The sequence below is a fragment of the Zonotrichia albicollis genome, chromosome 1 (genome assembly GCF_047830755.1).
Source record: "Zonotrichia albicollis isolate bZonAlb1 chromosome 1, bZonAlb1.hap1, whole genome shotgun sequence".
Classification (NCBI taxonomy): Eukaryota; Metazoa; Chordata; class Aves; order Passeriformes; family Passerellidae; genus Zonotrichia; species Zonotrichia albicollis.
The window spans coordinates 25,299,027-25,317,184 of NC_133819.1; the positions used below are offsets into that span (position 1 = coordinate 25,299,027).

Sequence of the window (18,158 nt, forward strand, 5' to 3'; positions counted from 1 at the left end):
TTAAAAACAGAAACTTCTTTCGCTTTTCATTTACTATCAGAAAAAGCCCAGTTCTCCAATCACTCTATCTATCCATCATAAAGTGTTATCATACTGTGACTGTAATTTCTCTCTCAAAGTAATATTCCCTATTGTCTCATAGCTGTTCTGCAACACATTTTTACTCAGGACAGTGATCCAGAGATACACAAGTGAGCCACATTGTGATGGTCATTATGCAACGTTAATATGTTCCTGTGTATCTCAGCAAACCAGAGCTCACCACTCACTTGAAGAATTGAATAATTCTACATAAGATATATTAGAGGTCCTTCAATTAAAAAGTTTCTTTTCAAAGGGGCTCCTGAGAATGGTCAAGTGACATTTTTTATCCAGTCATGGGTATGTTTCAAAAATACCCACTCCTGCTCATCATAGATGGATGAGGTTATAGATGTTAATGATGCTATTTACTTCCTTACACCTTTCAGAAACAGAGTCATATCTAAGAATAATGAACCTGATAAAACATATTTGGTGGCTATCTCAGTCCAGATTAGACTTTCCTTTTTGATTATCCCAGGGCATGTTTTGTTACAACAATAATGCTAATGTACATCCAGTGCACTGACCATAAGCTCAAGACATCAACGGCCTCATGACCATCTTTCAAAACAGTCATCCCAGTTCCAGCAATTTGTCTTCCAGAGGCTTACACCTAGCAGAAAAACATTCATCTCACCCAAAGAAGCAAAGGATAGGAAAATTCTCCAGTGTAACAACTGCAAGATTGAAAGCAGTTTCTGCAGAAAGCAGACAGTGAAGATACTGAATGACACTGTTACCATTCAAAAATAAGAGAGAACTGGCAGACTATCATGGCAGCATGAATCTTGCCTGGCATTCAATGTTATTAACATAAAATATGTATTTTAACCAGGATGAAGCAATGGGTAGGTGACAAGACAAAAGGCCATTTAACACCATGGCTCTCAGAAAGTGGCACCTTCAGGAAGCATCATCTCACAGCTGTGCAGGGCAACAGTGAGCTCTGAGAGATCCATCTCTGAATGCAACATACAAGTTAGTAACAAGGCTCTTCAAGGTACCCATGCTCATGGTGCTCAAGGTTCCCAACAGCTCACAGCTTAATGGAGACAATCACTCCTGGTTTCACCTGGCTTCAAGCTTCTGACCCCAACCACCACCCAAACACTCACTTTCCCCTGCCATAGCACAAAGCAGCTATAATAACCTAAAGAGGTTCTTCCACCAAGAAAAATCACAATCCAAAGATTCAAAGCAATGGTATGATGCTGCACTCCCAGGGAAATTCTTCAGAGGCCTCAATTGCACCTGACATCATACAGTACACACAGAGACCTAAAAAGAGGCATTCCATGCTTTATCTGACACCTTCATGAATTACAGAACCAACAATGGCAAGGACACCCTGAACAATGTTAAAAAGGTATCTGCATAATTTTCTCTCCCAGATGCCAACACAAGGTCCCAGTGAGTGAGCAAGATTGTTTGCAGCAATAAACAAAAACCTGCCGCCTTTTGAAGAAAGCAGACCTGGCACAGAGCCATATAGGGGTATGATAACCAGAATGACCTGCTCTTAAATATCTACTAATTACAAAAAACCCCACCAAAATAATAATAATAATAATAATAATAATAATAATAATAATAATAATAATAATAATAATAATAATAATAATAATAATAATATTGTATCACATAAACTTGTGGAACGTTTATAGGCAGCATCTTAAGTTGTTGGTAGAGTAATCTGTAATCTGTAACTCCATGCTTGTGAATGAGCAGGTAAAGAAATGTGCTGAAGAAAAGTTATGAAATATATATTACATGACTTGACCAATAATTCCACGACAGGAATTATGTAGGAATAACTGACAGGCAAATGTGGTTTGTTTCAGTATTGTGTTTCTTTCTTTGAAGACAGAAGTTCACTTTTCAAAATCCTGTTTATAATCAATACCATCTATTCAGCTCTATTCAAAATGCTACACCTCAGCAGCTCAGAGAACTGGGAAGGGTGTGGGAGTGGGCACAAATCCTTATGCATGTATGGATCCAACCTACAACTTTAAAAAGAACAAATGACACCTGCATAAGAGAAACAACATCACACACATCAAGTAAAGTTATTAAAAGGCTATAAATGGTGAGACTCACAGAAAAGCTAAAATCCTGTGGTCAGGAACCCTTCCCTGTAGCTAACAAAAATAACAGGAGCATTCTAGAACATATTTGGGCAAAAGGTAACATTTTCCTACTTGAAACAAAAAAACAATGCTATTTATTTTTCTTTTTTCTATCCACACAGCACTCAACACAGTGGCATACTGGGTCATGGGAAGCACGGCCATCGTCTGTGAAAGTTGAGTAACAGTAACGATCCACCTTTCCCACATGAACATGTTAATAATCCTCTGAAAACCTGGACTTTCACATTAACAAAGTATCTCTCTCCCTTGAAGATTTTAACCTGTCATCTCAAAATAATACATATGTCAAAGTATGTGTTTTCAAACACACTCTCTTTTGCCTGTAAACAAGGGTATCACTGTTTGTCCAACTAGCACCATATGGGTTTTCGTTTAAACTTATTACATAATCTCCCTGAAGACAGGGAGTACAAAGTAAAGGCAGTTTAACATTTTATTTCACAATTCTTACCTTCAATATTAACAACAAACAACTGCTTGATGTTTAAATATTAGCAGATTACACAGCTGCCACAGGACACTCTGGTTGTGTGACCTTCATTCTTGCTTAAGATGTGAACTGAAAAGTGAAGCTATCAAAGAGGGTACTTGGAAATAATTTACAGTTTCATGCAGGAATATAAAATAAACCAGTGAAAACCTATATTTTTTTATGCAATGCTGTCACTGTAATCCTAGGGGTTTATCTGCCACTGACCTGCCACACCTCAGTCAAAACTGTTAAAAAGTTCACAATAACTCTCCATAATACACCTAACTAGTAATATACCTGACAACAATAATTAAAATCTTCTCATCTCCTTAAGAAACTGTGGAAACATTTTCAGCATTTTAATTACAAACTATTCTGATTTTAGCTTGAATGATTTTGGCTTCTCATCTGTTAGTCTGTTTTATCATAGATATTTGCATAAAGCAATAGCTGTTTCATTAAAACATTAAATTTACTTCCGCTGCATTGCCCTCCAAATGTTTTTGTGAGATCACTTGGTTGCAGTGGAAATAATGATGATGTCAAACTGAACATTTTAATTTAAAGATGGGAATTTAAAGATAAAATCCTTAAAATTACCTCCAGGAAAGCATTTTTAGCAGAGGGGTAAACAATATCAAACCTTTTATTCCCCAAGAAATGGACTTCCATTTACTTTGAGGGCATTGCAGTCAAACTAAACTCTAAAAATACCAGATTAACAAACACAGAGCAGAGTTTAAGACACCAGAGAAGACCTAGCACTTTTCTTTTAATGACTCAGTAACCAGGAGCTCTTCCATTTCATTCCTTGGACACTTGGGTTGATGTCAGCACCCTGACATCACCAAATGAATTCAGAACAGCATGCCTGCCATCCCATAGTATCCTACTTTTTAGCCCAAACTGTCAAAACTGTAGCAGAATTCAAAAAAAACCTCTTTCTGACCAGTTGATCCAGCACTTTGAAACACAAAAGTTAATGCTTTACCTCAAAAAAAAAAAAAAAAGGCTGGGTGATCAATCAGTGATTACACCTTTCACAACCTGCACTAGCCCAGAAAATCTGCAGTGAACAGAAAATCCAGGAGATCTCACACTAGTTGTCATTATATATACCTTTGTTTGATCACATCATGGGTCATGCACAAAGCCCCAGTTTTTCAAAGCTACAAAAGAATTGTAGGCACACATTCTGTATAAAACTTCCTAAAAACACTGGAGAAAAACAAGTGTATTTGGCAGACTTTCTGTGCACATTTTGCTAAGATACTTCCATAATTTTCAAGAGTTAGGGCTCTCTTTACTTCCTTCACTTGCCACATATCCAGAGAAAAAGGGGAAAAAGCTGATTTATTATCAACTTGCCAAAGGCACATAGAATAAGGAACTATTAAGTGCTATTTCAATGACACAGGATTTAAAGGCTTGAACACTTGAGAATTAAGTATTCTGGTCTGGGCTGTTCTCTTACCTGAGATACTGAATCTATAGGTTACATGTAATTGAAAACCAAAAGCAAATTGCAAGAGTTTTGCAGTCATTAAGGGTTTTACACCACTATCTTCTTTATGGAGACAAAAGAGGCTCAAAACTCCTGTAGTATAATCTTCACAATGCAGAAAAGACTGAACCTCCTTCACACCAGTTAGTCTTGACAGAAAAGATTCAGACCAAGTTACTGATCTAGGTCTGCGAACAGAGTAAAAGCAGTTGTATAAAGTTTGTTGTTGCCATGTTTTTCTTTCTTTTGAACAGCATCAACATGGGACTAATTCATGATCTTTAGAAAGTAGTTTCCAGTTAGACTGACACACAATGGCAAGCAGTCTTAGACAGGTGAAGTGACAGGAAGGAGGAAGGCTGACTTGATGTCAGTGACAAAAACTATTTTAATGGAAATGTGAAATTATTCAAAAATTTCTTCTCCCAAACACGTGAAGATTTCTCTAGTCAGATTCAGACTGCACAATGGGCTGAGAGAAGGAATCAGGCAGACGCGGTATTTTTACATACCGTGTTTTTCTAATGGCTTTTCATACCCAGTGCCTCACTTAAAGGTTTCTTCTGTCAAAGATCTGTTAAATCAGCGATGTTTCATCAAATAGTAGTTGTCAAACATGATAAAGAACTACAATAATAAAATACGTGACCAAGAGGTTTTAGCAGCCAAGGATTCAGGGAAGACTGGGAATAGGTTTTATTTCCAAGGCAGAGAAAAATGACAACAGTAATGAAGTCTGCTGTTTGTATTCAGTAGTACTAATTTTCAGACCTCTTCTATCCTAAAGTAAGACCTACACATCAGGTCATGCAATGGACATATGTGACAGGAAAGTCACATAACAAAGGAAACACATGACTGCTATTGCAGGACATATCTTTCAATTAAATCTTTTAAGAAACGAGACTCCTGCCCTGCTACTGATATGAGGCAACATCCCAGTCTCTCTCCCACCCTAAGAGCCCACACCAGACCCCAGATTTGCCTAAGCAGATGTAGAGGGCACCTGATCTAAAAGAAGTGCAAAAATAAAAAAGCAAAGCCACACCATAAACACACACTACCAAGAGGGATTAAGACAGGAGATTTTATTTCTCAATGTAGGAAACCACATGTCTACACATTTGAACACAGACCTTCAAACCACAGCTGCATGTACAGACATAGAATCTTTGTGTCATGATCCTGCTGATGGCCTTTCATGTTTTGGAGATGTTACCTGCATTTTGATTAACACCCATCAACCTTTGACGAAAGATGTAGTCAGATGCTGCTCAAGCTACTTCAACACTGAATAATTTGTTCTAATTTATTTCTTTAAAACTACTCTAATTTACTGCTTTACTTTGATGAAGTGGGCACTTTTGATAACTTCCCAGAATTATATATCCATTGGCTGAAGCAAAAACCCAAACCCCCCTAAAATGGTGATTCTACTGGCTGAGAGAGTTCAGGGAAGTTGGGATAAGAAACAGCAACTAAAATATAAAGACATTTAGAATTTCTTCCTCCTACTAGCTAGATGATTGGCATTTGGTTTAGGATCATCCTGGTGAAAGCCTCCTCTCCTGTTGACTGAGTGCATTTTTAAGTAGTGGGCAAACATCATCAGGAAAGAAAAATGTGTGCCCTTCCTTATTCTGAAATCTACAGCCATTTTCCCCAGCACACAATGTCAGAATGAAAAACAAAGTACAGTGACTGCTAGTTAATTTTTTCTCTTCATCTCCTTGCAAAGCCAGCTCTACAAAAATACTCCAACCTGCCACAGAACCTTCTTTGAACCTTCCATTTCCTACTAAGTTTAAACTTATCTTCTCAGATGAAAATGAAGCTTGGCTCCAGCAAAAAAACATTTTTAAATCCTTGGTGAATAAAGATCAGGCAGTATTCACCTACAGAAATTGAAAAATATGAAAAGATAAATGCAAAACAGTGTGTGGAGCTTGAAAAATCTGTGGTCACTGGCATTTTACATAACAATCTGAATTCCAGTAAATCAAATTTCAATTACAAAGGAAGTACCAACAAGATCACTGTCATAAACAGAGAAATAATAAACTCTATTGGGGAAACAAGAAGTGAAATTCAACTATACCAGATGTCTATTCTCATCCTTTTCTTAAAGTTTTCAGTTGAAGAAATTTGTTCAGCTATATAGGAAATACTCAGACTTTGATTCCCCACACTTCCCTCCCTGTGCAGTTCCACAACTGCTCAGGAATGATATATTTTAGACTTGCTCAACAGCTGTTTAGCTCAAAAGCCATGTTTTGATACTTAGAATACTAATTACACAAAAACATCTGAATCACAGAATATGCTGAGTTGGAAGGGACCCACAAGGATCATCAAGTCCAATCCCTGTCCCTGCACAGGACCATCCCCAGGATGACTGGACAATGGGCCTGAGGGCATTGTCCAAACTCTTCTTGAACTCCATCAGGCCTGCTGCTGTGACACTTCCTTGGGGAGCTGTTCCAGTGCCCAGCCATCCTCTGGGTGAAAGAACCTTTCCTAATATCCAACTTTAACCTCCCCTGACACAACTGCAGGTTCTTCCCTTGGGTTCTGTCACTGGTCACCAGAGTAAGGAGATCGGTGTCTGTCCCTCCTCTCCCCCTCATAAGGAAGTTCTAGACTGGGATGAGGTCTCCCCTCAGTCTCCTCTTCTGTAGCAGGAGGGAAAACAAACTCTGCTTCCACGTATTTGTAAGGTTGGCAAATAACTGTGGTCATCTAGGTACACTACATCTTCTGTATTCTAGCTCTGAAATTTAGTTTACTCTTTCAATCCTTCAATTACCCTAATCATCAAGGCATAACAATCATAGTTGTAAAAAGCACATGTATTACTCTTCTGATAGGTTCCAATAATTGCAAAAATAACCTTTAAAAGCCCTGAAATTTTTAAACTGATGGAATTGTTTAAAAAAACTAGACATTAAGAGTTACAGTGTACATTATCTTCACATGGGATTGATTCACAGTGGGACCTGAAGACTGGAAAATAATTTAAAGAATGCACCCTTTAAGTGTAATGCTAATACCCTTTGTGTAAAATTATTCTTTGATATTTCTCTTTTGAAAAGAAGACACAATCAAGTTTCAGCTATATTATTTGTGGCTGATCTCAATATAATCTAACAATAGTTCTACAGATAACTACAACTCTAGGACTATTATTGCCAGCTCACCAAAACTTGGACCTTAGCAGGTGAATTTAATTCTGTATTCTGGTAGCTTCTATCAGATAATATATGTTGGTCAAAAAGCACTTAATGAGCTTGAAAATGCTCAGTTTCTAAAGGATTCTTCTTCAAATTACAACATAACATTAACTATTTGCCTCCCTGATCAGTCTGTTTTGCTGCCAGACAATCCTGCCCTAGATACCCAAAAGAGGTGCTGGAGTACATTCATTATTAGCTATCTGCAAAGCACTGCACTTGACAAAAAGGTAATCTTACAGGTCTGAATAATATTCAACTGTGTTTCTCTCCATATTAGATCAAATGTAATTAACCAGTGGTATGTAATAAGATGCAGAGTTAACATCCTTTTCCAGAGTTAACATCACTGGTACCTGGTTTTCATCAAAAAGAACTACTAATAATGCAAACAGCACTAACGGCTGGGAAGGGCTCACCTGTCATAAGGACAGTTTGTGGAGCAAGAATTAACAGCCTCAAGACAGGTTACCTGTTCTATTCATTGCAGTCACAGTCACCTAAAATATTAACAGTATGAATGCCAAAAATGTGAAAAGACTACAGAGATGTGCAGAGTGAAGAAAATTTATCACTTAAGAATGGAAACACTAAAACAATCACCAGTTGTACTATTTACTGCTATAAACTTAGATTGCCTAAGTTTTCCAAATATGATATCTGGGTTTAAAAAAAAAATCAAACCAAAACAAATTAAAAAAAACCATAACAGCAAAAAAACCAACACAAATACAAATTCCAGAAAAAGTCTCAGGTGTCTGTTTTCAGAGTACCCTGCCTTCAGCTCTGGTCCAGAGTCTTTGAAATCAGGTCTGCTACAAAAAGATAAACTAATATTATTGATGCTAACATGGACTTGCTGGTAGGGAACAAGACCAAGGGCATGTGAAGGTCATAACTCATAAAGGCAACCTAAACTCATAAAAGTAACCTAAACCACAAATGCATGAAACCTCTCTGTAGCTTTGCTTTTCATTTTGACCTTTATACATTTTAATATCGATAATTCATAAAATGACAGGGTGCTTAACAATTCACATCTGTATCAATCATTCAAAAACTACCAACCAAAGGAAAATAAAACACGGATTATCACACAGCTCTCAAAGTTCCATCATCTTCAGCATCCGTCATCAAAGTCATCCTCCTTTAATTTCCCAAATTTCTGGAGAGTTAGGATTTCATTTCTCAGTTAGAATTTCACCAGCTGCCTGACTCCTACAGACTAAGGCTACAGTCATCTTCTGTGTGTTGTGTTGAGCTAAGGCTGATCACTGTTAGAAATTAGCTAGGCTAATCAAGGCAAAACCAACCACAAACTTGCCTAAAGCAAGTGGCAGTTACTCCTTCTACAACAAAGTCAGGTCACTTTTGAATACATAAGTAAGCCAATGAGACACATCTTTAAAAAAAAAAAAGCAACACAATAGTAGAAACCATTTGCAAGGGAAGTCTGATTTTTAAAACTCCTTTTAAAAACATTCCTATCAGTCCAGGTATTAGGCTATACAGAGAAAATGGGGCAAAATACTTTAAAAGAGTACAAATATTTAAAAGAAAAGTTATGACAAAGCTTTCTTGGTGTTTCAGTTCTATTTTTTACTTTCCTTCTTTCAATTTAATTTCTGCCTACTGGCAGGTATATAACTTGTGAGTGATTTGTTGACCAATCAGTTCTATGAGAATCTCACAGTTTTGCCTATGCCATATTACAGTTACATCTGCATGGCTACATTCTTGCACCACACCTCCCACCTTCAGGGAAATATCCCTACAACATCTATGGCTATCTATGGCTGACAACAAACCACTTACCAAAAGTAAAAAAACCCTGCCTTCTTACTTCTCTGCCAAGCAGTGGAAAATGTAAAAGTATCTATAAATGCACAGCAGTAAATATCCCTATAGCAGTCACACTAAACAACCTTTTGCAGGTCTCCAGCTTAAGGTATTTCTGTGCTCAGTGCCATCCACATAACTTTTTAAATTGCTTTGCTGTGAACTGTACTAGGGAACTGATCTGATCTGATGCAAACAAAACCAGTTTATATACACTAAAAAAGAAGAGGGAAAAAAAGTGTCACTTTTTTCCAGTCATTATCCATTTCAATTCATCCCTGCACCATTACACTACTCTAGGATTGTCACTGAATCATTATTTAGTGAAATCACAACTTCATAGCTACTGCCAGCTTTTAAAAACTGCAGTGACCTGGCAGTTCAAGAAACAGACAGGTACCTCTCCACACCAATCCAACCAAGAGAAGCAAGTTCAGCCCTGTTATCGGAGCAGAGAACAATCAGCCCAACACCAAGAAGGCAAAGAACCAGACCTAGAGACCTGGTCTAGCCTAGCCTTGGCTTTCAAAGAAGAGGCAGTAAGGTCCTAAAGATATGGAGTAGTGATGATACTAAGATTTTAGAAGTATTTTTAAAAGGTCTTGCTGTGTGGGCACAAGTCTGCCCATCTCAGAGCATTCTCTACAAATAAAACTGTGTTTGTGTATTTGCAAACTCCACTTTGCTCAGCCTCTGAGGGTCTGATCCATTAGCACGCCCCACTACCTCTAGTCACAGCATGATGCAAAAACCATTCCATTTGTACAAGCAGAAAGTGACATGCAATTTAAGGTTTTAGGATTCCAGAAGTTTCCCCAAGGTGCACATCCAGAACTGCTGCAGCCCTGATTTGAGCATGTACAGACATTTCAGACATGCTGACCAGGCGCCCAGCAACCACACATGCAACATGTCTAATGCACATCGGCAGTGAGCACCCTGCAGGCAGCAGCCCCGGAGGCATCCTTCATGCAAAATGCATCAACACTGCTGGCAACAAAGAATCCAAACCTTCCCTCCCGCTCACGTGGGCGCCATAATGGCTCCAAACGGAATCAAGTTCTGGCAACAAAGAATCCAAATCCTCCCCCCTCTGTACAAGGTACCATAATGGCTCCAAACGGAATCAGGTTCTGGCAACAAAGAATCCAAATCCTCCCCCCTCTGTGCCAGGTTCCATCATGGCTCCAACCGAATCAGGTTCTGGCAACAAAGAATCCAAATCCTCCCCCCTCTGTGCCAGGTTCCATAATGGCTCCAACCGAATCAGGTTCTGGCCCGCACCTCTTGCCCCAGTCCTTCTGTTGCATTGTTACAAAACAGCGCAATGGCCCTGCCTGAAACAGAGGTGCAAACCTTGCTCTTTAAAGATACTCCAGGGACTTTCCTTTTCTTCATCCCTATTCTTTCATATCCCACTGGCTGCCTTGGATGCTCCCTAGTGAGCACACTGGCTATTTTGGTACCGATCCCTCACAGCTCTGGTAGATTTCTTAATTCCAAAGTCAAGTGGGTAAAAAAGTTAGGCATGGAGATGTTAGTCTAAAGAACAGCAAAAAAAAACAAAAGAATCTTTTTCTAAATTAGTTTTCACATGGCCAGAGTGTAAGGTAGATCTCCAAGGGGACTCAAAGAGTGACCATGTTGGCCAGCACAAAAACACTTCTGGCAGGCTGCCTAGGCATGCAAGGTATCATAAATATATAAATCCAGCTGATATTTAGGGATCTCACATGTGCTCAACAAGAGGAATGTGATTAGTCCTGCAACAGGCTTATTTCTTCTGTTTCTTCGCTAAATGCACATAGTTTAGTGTACATGCAGTCACTTTGCCACTCTCTCTCTCTCAAATGTTTATTTTTTTCCTCTTTAGGGGAAAAGAAAAATGCCAACAACCCATTCCTTGTGAGCAATTTCATCCTTTAGCACACTGGATTTTGTTCAGGTCAAGTAACATTTTTGGTAAAGAATATAATTGCAATTGCCTGTTTCTAAGATCTTGTAAATAGCATGACATTATTTTAAAAACTGCATTTACAGTGTTCCTTTAAGTGTTTTAACACAGCTTCAACTGAAATTGCTTTATTCCAAAGCAATTGAATATAGAGTATTTTTATAGGGACCTCTTTGTCTCTCTGTAAATGACTGAGATACAGATCCTTTCCAGAAAGAGAATGAATCAGAAAACATGCAACCTTACATTTTACTAGCCATAGTTATCTAGCACCATAAAACATCAGTTCCTGCAGATTATGTTGTAGCTAAAGCAAAACAGCATGATTAGCAGAGTAAAGTCGTGCCTAGAGGCCTTATGCAAGATTAGGTTTGGCACCATACAAACACACAGGCTCTATTCAGTATGGTAAAGCCATTCTACAGCCAAAGCAGAGGCAATTCCATAGTTCAAAAGCAAAAATTAAGCTAAAAATCAGCGGCACATTCATTCCATTTTCCAGGAAATTCAGGATCACATACCTCCTTGTCATACTCCTTGGACAACATAGACAAATAAAATAGATACAGGCCTAAACAAGCTGGTCAGAAGACACATTGTTATCATTCAGGGCTGTAAGCTTGGTTACATTACAGCTCCAGGAGTGCCTTTAACACGTGGTTTGAGGCACACTTCCAAGAGCTCCTCTAACCTCCTGTGACACAAAGCTGCATAGAAAGAGCAGATTATTTCCCAGTGTGATAAAATCCAGACAACTCCAAATACTTTTCAGCCGGCATCACAAAAGACAAGGTATACACATAACTGCTGGATCCGGTAGCCCTCTCCTAGGCTATACATGAAGCAAAGTCACCCTGCAATTCCTCTTACAGGGGTACCATAATGGAAAGGAGCAAGTTCCAAAAACCTGCCAAAACCACTGACATGTGATGCCATCAGTACCTAACATATTGAAGACATAAAGCAACTTCTTCCACCACCTCCTCTTGTCCCCACCTTGCTCTGATAAGGAATGGTGGAGTCAGAGAGCAAATAGCAGCACAAAGACACAGGTAAAATCAATTGAGACAAAACCCCCACTGTAATAAAGCTTCTTTTCAGGGTAACTCAGTGTCCACTGCAGCAGAGAGCTGCATGGAATTTTTCCACAGCAGAATTGCTCCATGGGTGACTTTCCTGGGATTACCCTTGCCAGTGGGCCCTGTGCATGCTGTGAGTCTTGTGAGACTGGGACTCAACCAGTTCTCCTGAAGGTACATATAAGCAAATATCTAGGCAGTAAAAGAAACAAAATGAAACCAGACACATAAACTGTGACAGGCAGGACAGTGGAGTAAATGACTTGGTTTCTCCTCTCTTTCAGCTGCAGTCATCACTCATGCTACTTTGTACTTAGAAAAGGTCTGAAATTATCAGCACTCATACAAATTCAATGTCCCTCTATCAAGCAAATTCTGGTCTCTTAAGAAATCAAGATGCAGTAATAAGTCATAAGCAGCATAAATACATGGGGTTTTTTCTGAGGGGAAAGTGGAAAGAGTCTTATGATACTTATAAGAATTTACATATTTCTGTACAGATCCAAAATATAACTATGCATGAGCAAGCACTGCTGGACCTGTACAGACTAGCAACAGGACTTTTCATGTGGATATTACACAGTGCTACCACATCCAAAAAACTACCATGGCACTACCATTAAGTGCCATAACACTATTAAATCCATAGTACATAAACTCAGTGGTGTTTCAGGGAAACAGATTGCTCTCTCCTTACTCACCAACCACTTTTCTCTCCACAACTGATCTCACTGAGTGGCTGGAGCCTGTCCACAATGGACTACTCTCCTTTCAAGGACACAGGAGCCCATCATGATGCCAGAATCCCTCACCTCTTCTTTTCTGAGGGCCCAACAAATCCATGTCCAATGCAATGCAATTCTTCTCTTCCATTTGGCTGGAGGAAGGGAAGAATGGCACGATTGAGGGCAAGAAGAGTGAAGTTAATCTGTTCCCAGGCACACTCCATGCTACTGCTAGCACAGGAAAACGAGCGTGGAAGAAGGAGCTGAACAAAGAGGCAAAATGGAGCTGAATGATGCACAAAGGGACACACTGGGTGTGCATGGCAGCAAAATAATCAAAGTGGCATGGTTGTGTCAGCATCTAATAGTTTTGGCATTGCTTGTAATCGTGTTTATTTAGAACTGCATTGCCATTGTGCCTGCATTTCAATCGCTGCTTACCCAAACCTCACTAATTCACATCATCCAGGGCAGGCACTGGATCCCTTCTGCACACAAAAAGGGTTGTAGAGGCAGAGCCTGTGGTATCAACCCCTCACAGAACTCCAGTTAATACAGCTGAGGTGATGCATCCTGCAGGACTGGGTGTTCAGTGTGACATGTCTGACTGTAGTAACAACAAGACATACAAGGAGCCTGTGCCTGGCCACTAACTATTTTTGGTATGACAAGGTTTAGGATTTTAAAGGTAGATGTGGCAGTAACCAGAAACAACATTTAACTCCACTGATACAGCTTCCATAATAAACAGTTCCAGAAAAACAAAAGAGAAAAGAGAATTAAAAGAAAAGTTAAATACATGAAAATTGCATAACCAATTTTCTTTACCTTGCATTAGAACTATCCCAAATATTGTCACATAAGTCAGCAACAAATCTCTTTCTGTTACATTATTGACGTGGTTCTGACAGTCTTAGAAAGATTTACACATGCACTTAAAATTAAGCATGCAAGCAAGTCCCATTGAGTACTGATGTAAGGTTCATGCCTTCACTTGAACAGTCATTTTACAACTAGCTTTTTTAGCATGCAATGTTCACTTTGTTCATAAGACAATAATTTTAAAGTAACTTATACTTTCTGAGTAGTATGGGCAGCCAGTACGTGCCCAATGGATAAAAGTTCACACACGACACACAAAAAAACCCAATAACATTAGAAACAAAGATATTCCACAGTATTCAAAAATCAACTCCTGTATCATTATTACGCAGTTCATACAATTACAGAAATTTATTCACATGCTGTCCACAGCACAGATAAAGTTTAATGGTGTTCATGTGCTTCCATGCCAAGCCACTGTTTTTACAATTTACTAGGCTTTGATTACCTATCAAAATTATTTGAGTTTGGAATTTTCATTAATGCAATTTTTAACTGTTTTGAACGTAGCTTAGTGGTTATGAAATATAAAGATTAAAAATATGATATATACTAGCTCCCATTACAAATACCAATTTCTGACCTTAAGTTGAACAGACAAAGTAGCATAGTAGCAAAGGCAAAATCAACTACAGAAAGAAGTCTCATTGAGACATACCTTAGGACCTCCCACTGAAAATGTGCTTATATTTTACCAAGCAGTAGAACTTTAAAAAGACAGCAAGTCACACTTTGCACATGCATGAGACAACAGCTATGCCCAGAACTTGTAGCAGAATAGGGATCAAGGGTAACTGACATTCACTCAACACAAACATTTAATTTTGCTGTAAAATACACACCAGGTGAACAGCAAGGGGCATTCGCTAGACTAGGTAAATTCTCTTTAGAACTATCTGGCTAAAGGGCAGAAAAACAACATTGTGATTGCATCGTTAAACACTCAAAATGAAGAAATAGGCAGGGCACTCTACGTAAAGCATTAGTGCTTTGTACCTGCATTACCATAAAGATGTTCCACATCGCCTCTTTTTTTGCACAATGCAGAAAAAGAAGCCAGTATGTAGGATGGTAATTTAATTACCAAACGGGTAAAAATCTGCTGGAAAATCTCACCTCTGTTTTTTACTGGAAATTTGTGTGAATATAATTTGTAGCAGAGTTTTCCCAAAACAGTTTCAGAAAATGTTTTCAAAGTTTCAGCCACTGATGTATAACATACATTGTTTAAAATGCTGTGTAAGTTGCAAACATTGAGCTGTATACAGTGAAGGAAATTACCTCAGCCTGTAGTGCTCATTTCTTGATACCTGAGTGCTTAACTATGCAGCCTTAACAGTATCCCATTTGGGTTTTCCTTTTGAGACTGAATTCCTAGAGTTTGCTTAATATGTCAACATTTGAAAACTTGAAAACTTGCAAGCAAAGACCAATTACATTCAATCCCAAAGACTCATATGCCTAAAAGGGTACAATTAAAAAATTAAAGGAAGCGGTCATGCAGGATACTGGCAAGGAAAAAGTACTAAAGAAATTTAAGAAAAAGCATTTAACTCACCAGTCCATTGTTTGGCTGAGGTGAAAAAGGCAAACATTACTGAGATGCATCAGTGAGGAAGTTAGAACACAAATTAAGGCACGTGCCTGCAAGCACATGTGAATAACTTCAGGCCCAGAAGCTCTTTCCATGGTGAAGTTATTCACATGTGTGCTTGCAGAACCTAAGCTCGGATGTTACCTTCAAAGTACAAAATGCTACTTACATTTTGCTACTGACCTCAATATAAAAAGAAATTTACCTGTATTTAACTGTTTCAGCTGAAGAAGACAAAAATCCCCTTGAATCCCACAGGGTAATGTAATTAATCCCTTCTAGCTGCTCACAGTTGTAGTTTGTTTGTTTGCTTGTTTTTAACATAAGTCTCTCAGAACGTGTTTAGGCTTATAAACCAGAAGCCTTCCTTGGAAGCTATGTGAGGACTGCATGAGACCCTGGGGTACAAAGAGCTTATCTCTGCCTGCAATACACCAAGAATGCTCATGACATGACAATTAAGCCATTATTCTTTTTATTGGGTATCTCTCTGCCAAGCCTGATGTAACCTGACATATACAACATTCAATTAAGTGTCTCTTAAAGTGCTGAGTCTTTCCAACAGATGCTTGTGTAGATTTTAGGGAACTGAACTGTGCAAGAAATCTAGCTTAAGGAAAAAGGACACCATGCAAATGTGTAGCATGGAGCACACGTGCCCACCCGATTAGACAAACACTAACTACACATTAAGTATTTTTAAGTATATGCGACTAGCATAGGTTAAAATGGATTGCAGATTACAAACCACTGCTTGGAGAAAAGAAAATAAGTAAAAGGTTTAAAAAGCCAGAGAATAGAACACTTTAAAGTCTTTAAACACCAATAGTTTGGTAAGATGTAACCAACATGTGTGTATGGACCAGTGGGAAATCAAAAATTTTTTTAATGGCTAGATAGGTCAACTTCACAGATTCACAAATAGTGAACACAAGATTTGGGGATGACTGCTTTATATACACTAGGAATGAGGAATCAAATATTGCTCAATCCACTAAAAGAGCATGCAGTTCAGATAACCTATGTTCTTACTGAGAAAGGTGCTGACCAAAGCAGCTCTATCATATCCTAGCTAAAATAAAGGAGCACACAACTGTGGCCACACTGAGCCATGCTTTGAGTTGTTTGGGGAATTTTTTCCTCAATGATTTTTTCCTCAATGTCAGTTTCATCACTGACTTCAATAAAAGGACATGGAGTAATTTCTTTTTGAAGTGTCAGTATTCAAATATAAAACTTAATGGAAGCAGTAAGTATTGAAAAACCAACACTACATCTCATTTTATCTCCCTTTAGATATGGCCTTGATCCAGCTAATGACTATGTGACTAAATAACATATTTCAATTTGTTTATCCTTCTGATCAGCAAAAAAGCCTAAATAGCAGGTATCCACCTGACAGGACAGCACTGAGAAGTAAAAATCCTTGGAAATTATGACCAGATGTGAAAACAGAAGGCAAAAAAAGGTACATGGAGAAAATGGGAGAAAAAGCAGAAAGGGACAATCACGCTAAGGCCTGCAAGCAGGGCAGGGCCAACATCTGTGCCCACTGCGGGACCGGCCAGCCGCCGTCCCGAGATGCCGCTGCATCCTCCCGTCCGAACAGCGGTGTGTGTGTCTGTCCGCATGCACAGCACGTGTGTACGTGTGTCTGTATGCATCTGTGCACTGGGCAACAAGGCGCTCGGCGGGGCTCTCACTGAGCACTACCGGGCCCAAATGGGCTTGGCGGAGCCACGGCCGGGCCAGGGCACGGGTGCCCGGCGGGGCAGTGCGGGGCCTCGCCGGGGAGAGCGACACCGGCACCGACACTGACACCGGCACGGGCCCCGGCCCCGGCCCCGGCCCCAGCCGCGGGAGGCGCCGTGCAGTGTCATTGACGCCGATGATGCACCGCAAGGGGAGCCGAGGCCCGCTGCTCCCGGCGCGGGCAACTGCGGATGCTCGCCGCGCTGGCACACAGCCCCACCGGCCGGGGGCCGCCCGCTGCCCACCCCCCGCTCCCCGGGGCCGGCGGCGAGCGGCCGCCGAGCCGCGAGGAGGAGGAGGCGCCACCTCGGCTTTCGTCAAGGGCAGGCCCGAGGTCAAACCCGGCAAGCGCCCCGCCGCGGCCCCTTCCCCGCCGCCCGCCCGCCCGCCGGCGGCGGTGCCTTACCTTGGCAGCCATGCTGTGCCCGGCGCGGCCACCCCTTCCCGTCCCTTCCCTTCCTCCGCTCCCCTCCCTTCCGACCGCGGCACGCAGCTTCCCCGCCTGCGCACCAGCCCGCCAGCGCCGGCCGTCACCGCTCGCTCGCACAGGCGAGGATGGGGCGCCGCCCCCGCCCGGCCCCGCCGCGGCCCCGTGATCGCCCGGCACGGTCCGGACTGGCCCTGCGGGCTCCGCGCTGGGCGCCGGGCGAGGCGCCGGGAGACGCGGCCTCGGGCACCGGCGGCACGCCGGCCTTGCGGGGCGAGCACCGCCTCATCCCCGTGAAGGGCCCGGTTGCCCTCCTGGTTGCTCCACGGACACGGCTGGCGTGCCAGGACGCCGAGCTCTTGGGGCCCTGCAGCCGCTCCTCCCGCTGGAGACGGTGACCGTGTCACCAGCTGGTGACCCCGGGGAACGCTCCCGGCCCGTTCGGGGAACACCGGGGCGAGCA

General features: G+C 40.9%; 1 protein-coding gene across 3 annotated transcripts in view; it reads right to left on the minus strand.

Annotated features, from left to right (window-relative positions):
* Window positions 1–17,824, minus strand: part of SLC25A13 (solute carrier family 25 member 13) — a 106,042-nt gene extending 88,218 nt beyond the window's left edge. Inside the window, exons 1-2 of one of the 3 annotated variants that reach the window (XM_074536218.1) lie at window positions 17,675–17,813; window positions 15,481–15,495 (exon numbers count right to left, since the gene is read on the minus strand). In XM_074536218.1, the coding sequence (XP_074392319.1) occupies window positions 15,481–15,495; window positions 17,675–17,686 (27 nt within the window). In that variant the 5' untranslated portion in view covers window positions 17,687–17,813. Of the gene's footprint in view, window positions 1–13,127; window positions 13,193–15,480; window positions 15,533–17,674 lie in introns of those variants that run through there. The other 2 variants (XM_026795224.2, XM_074536220.1) reach the window with 2 other exon arrangements.
* Window positions 17,825–18,158: the final 334 nt, after the last annotated feature.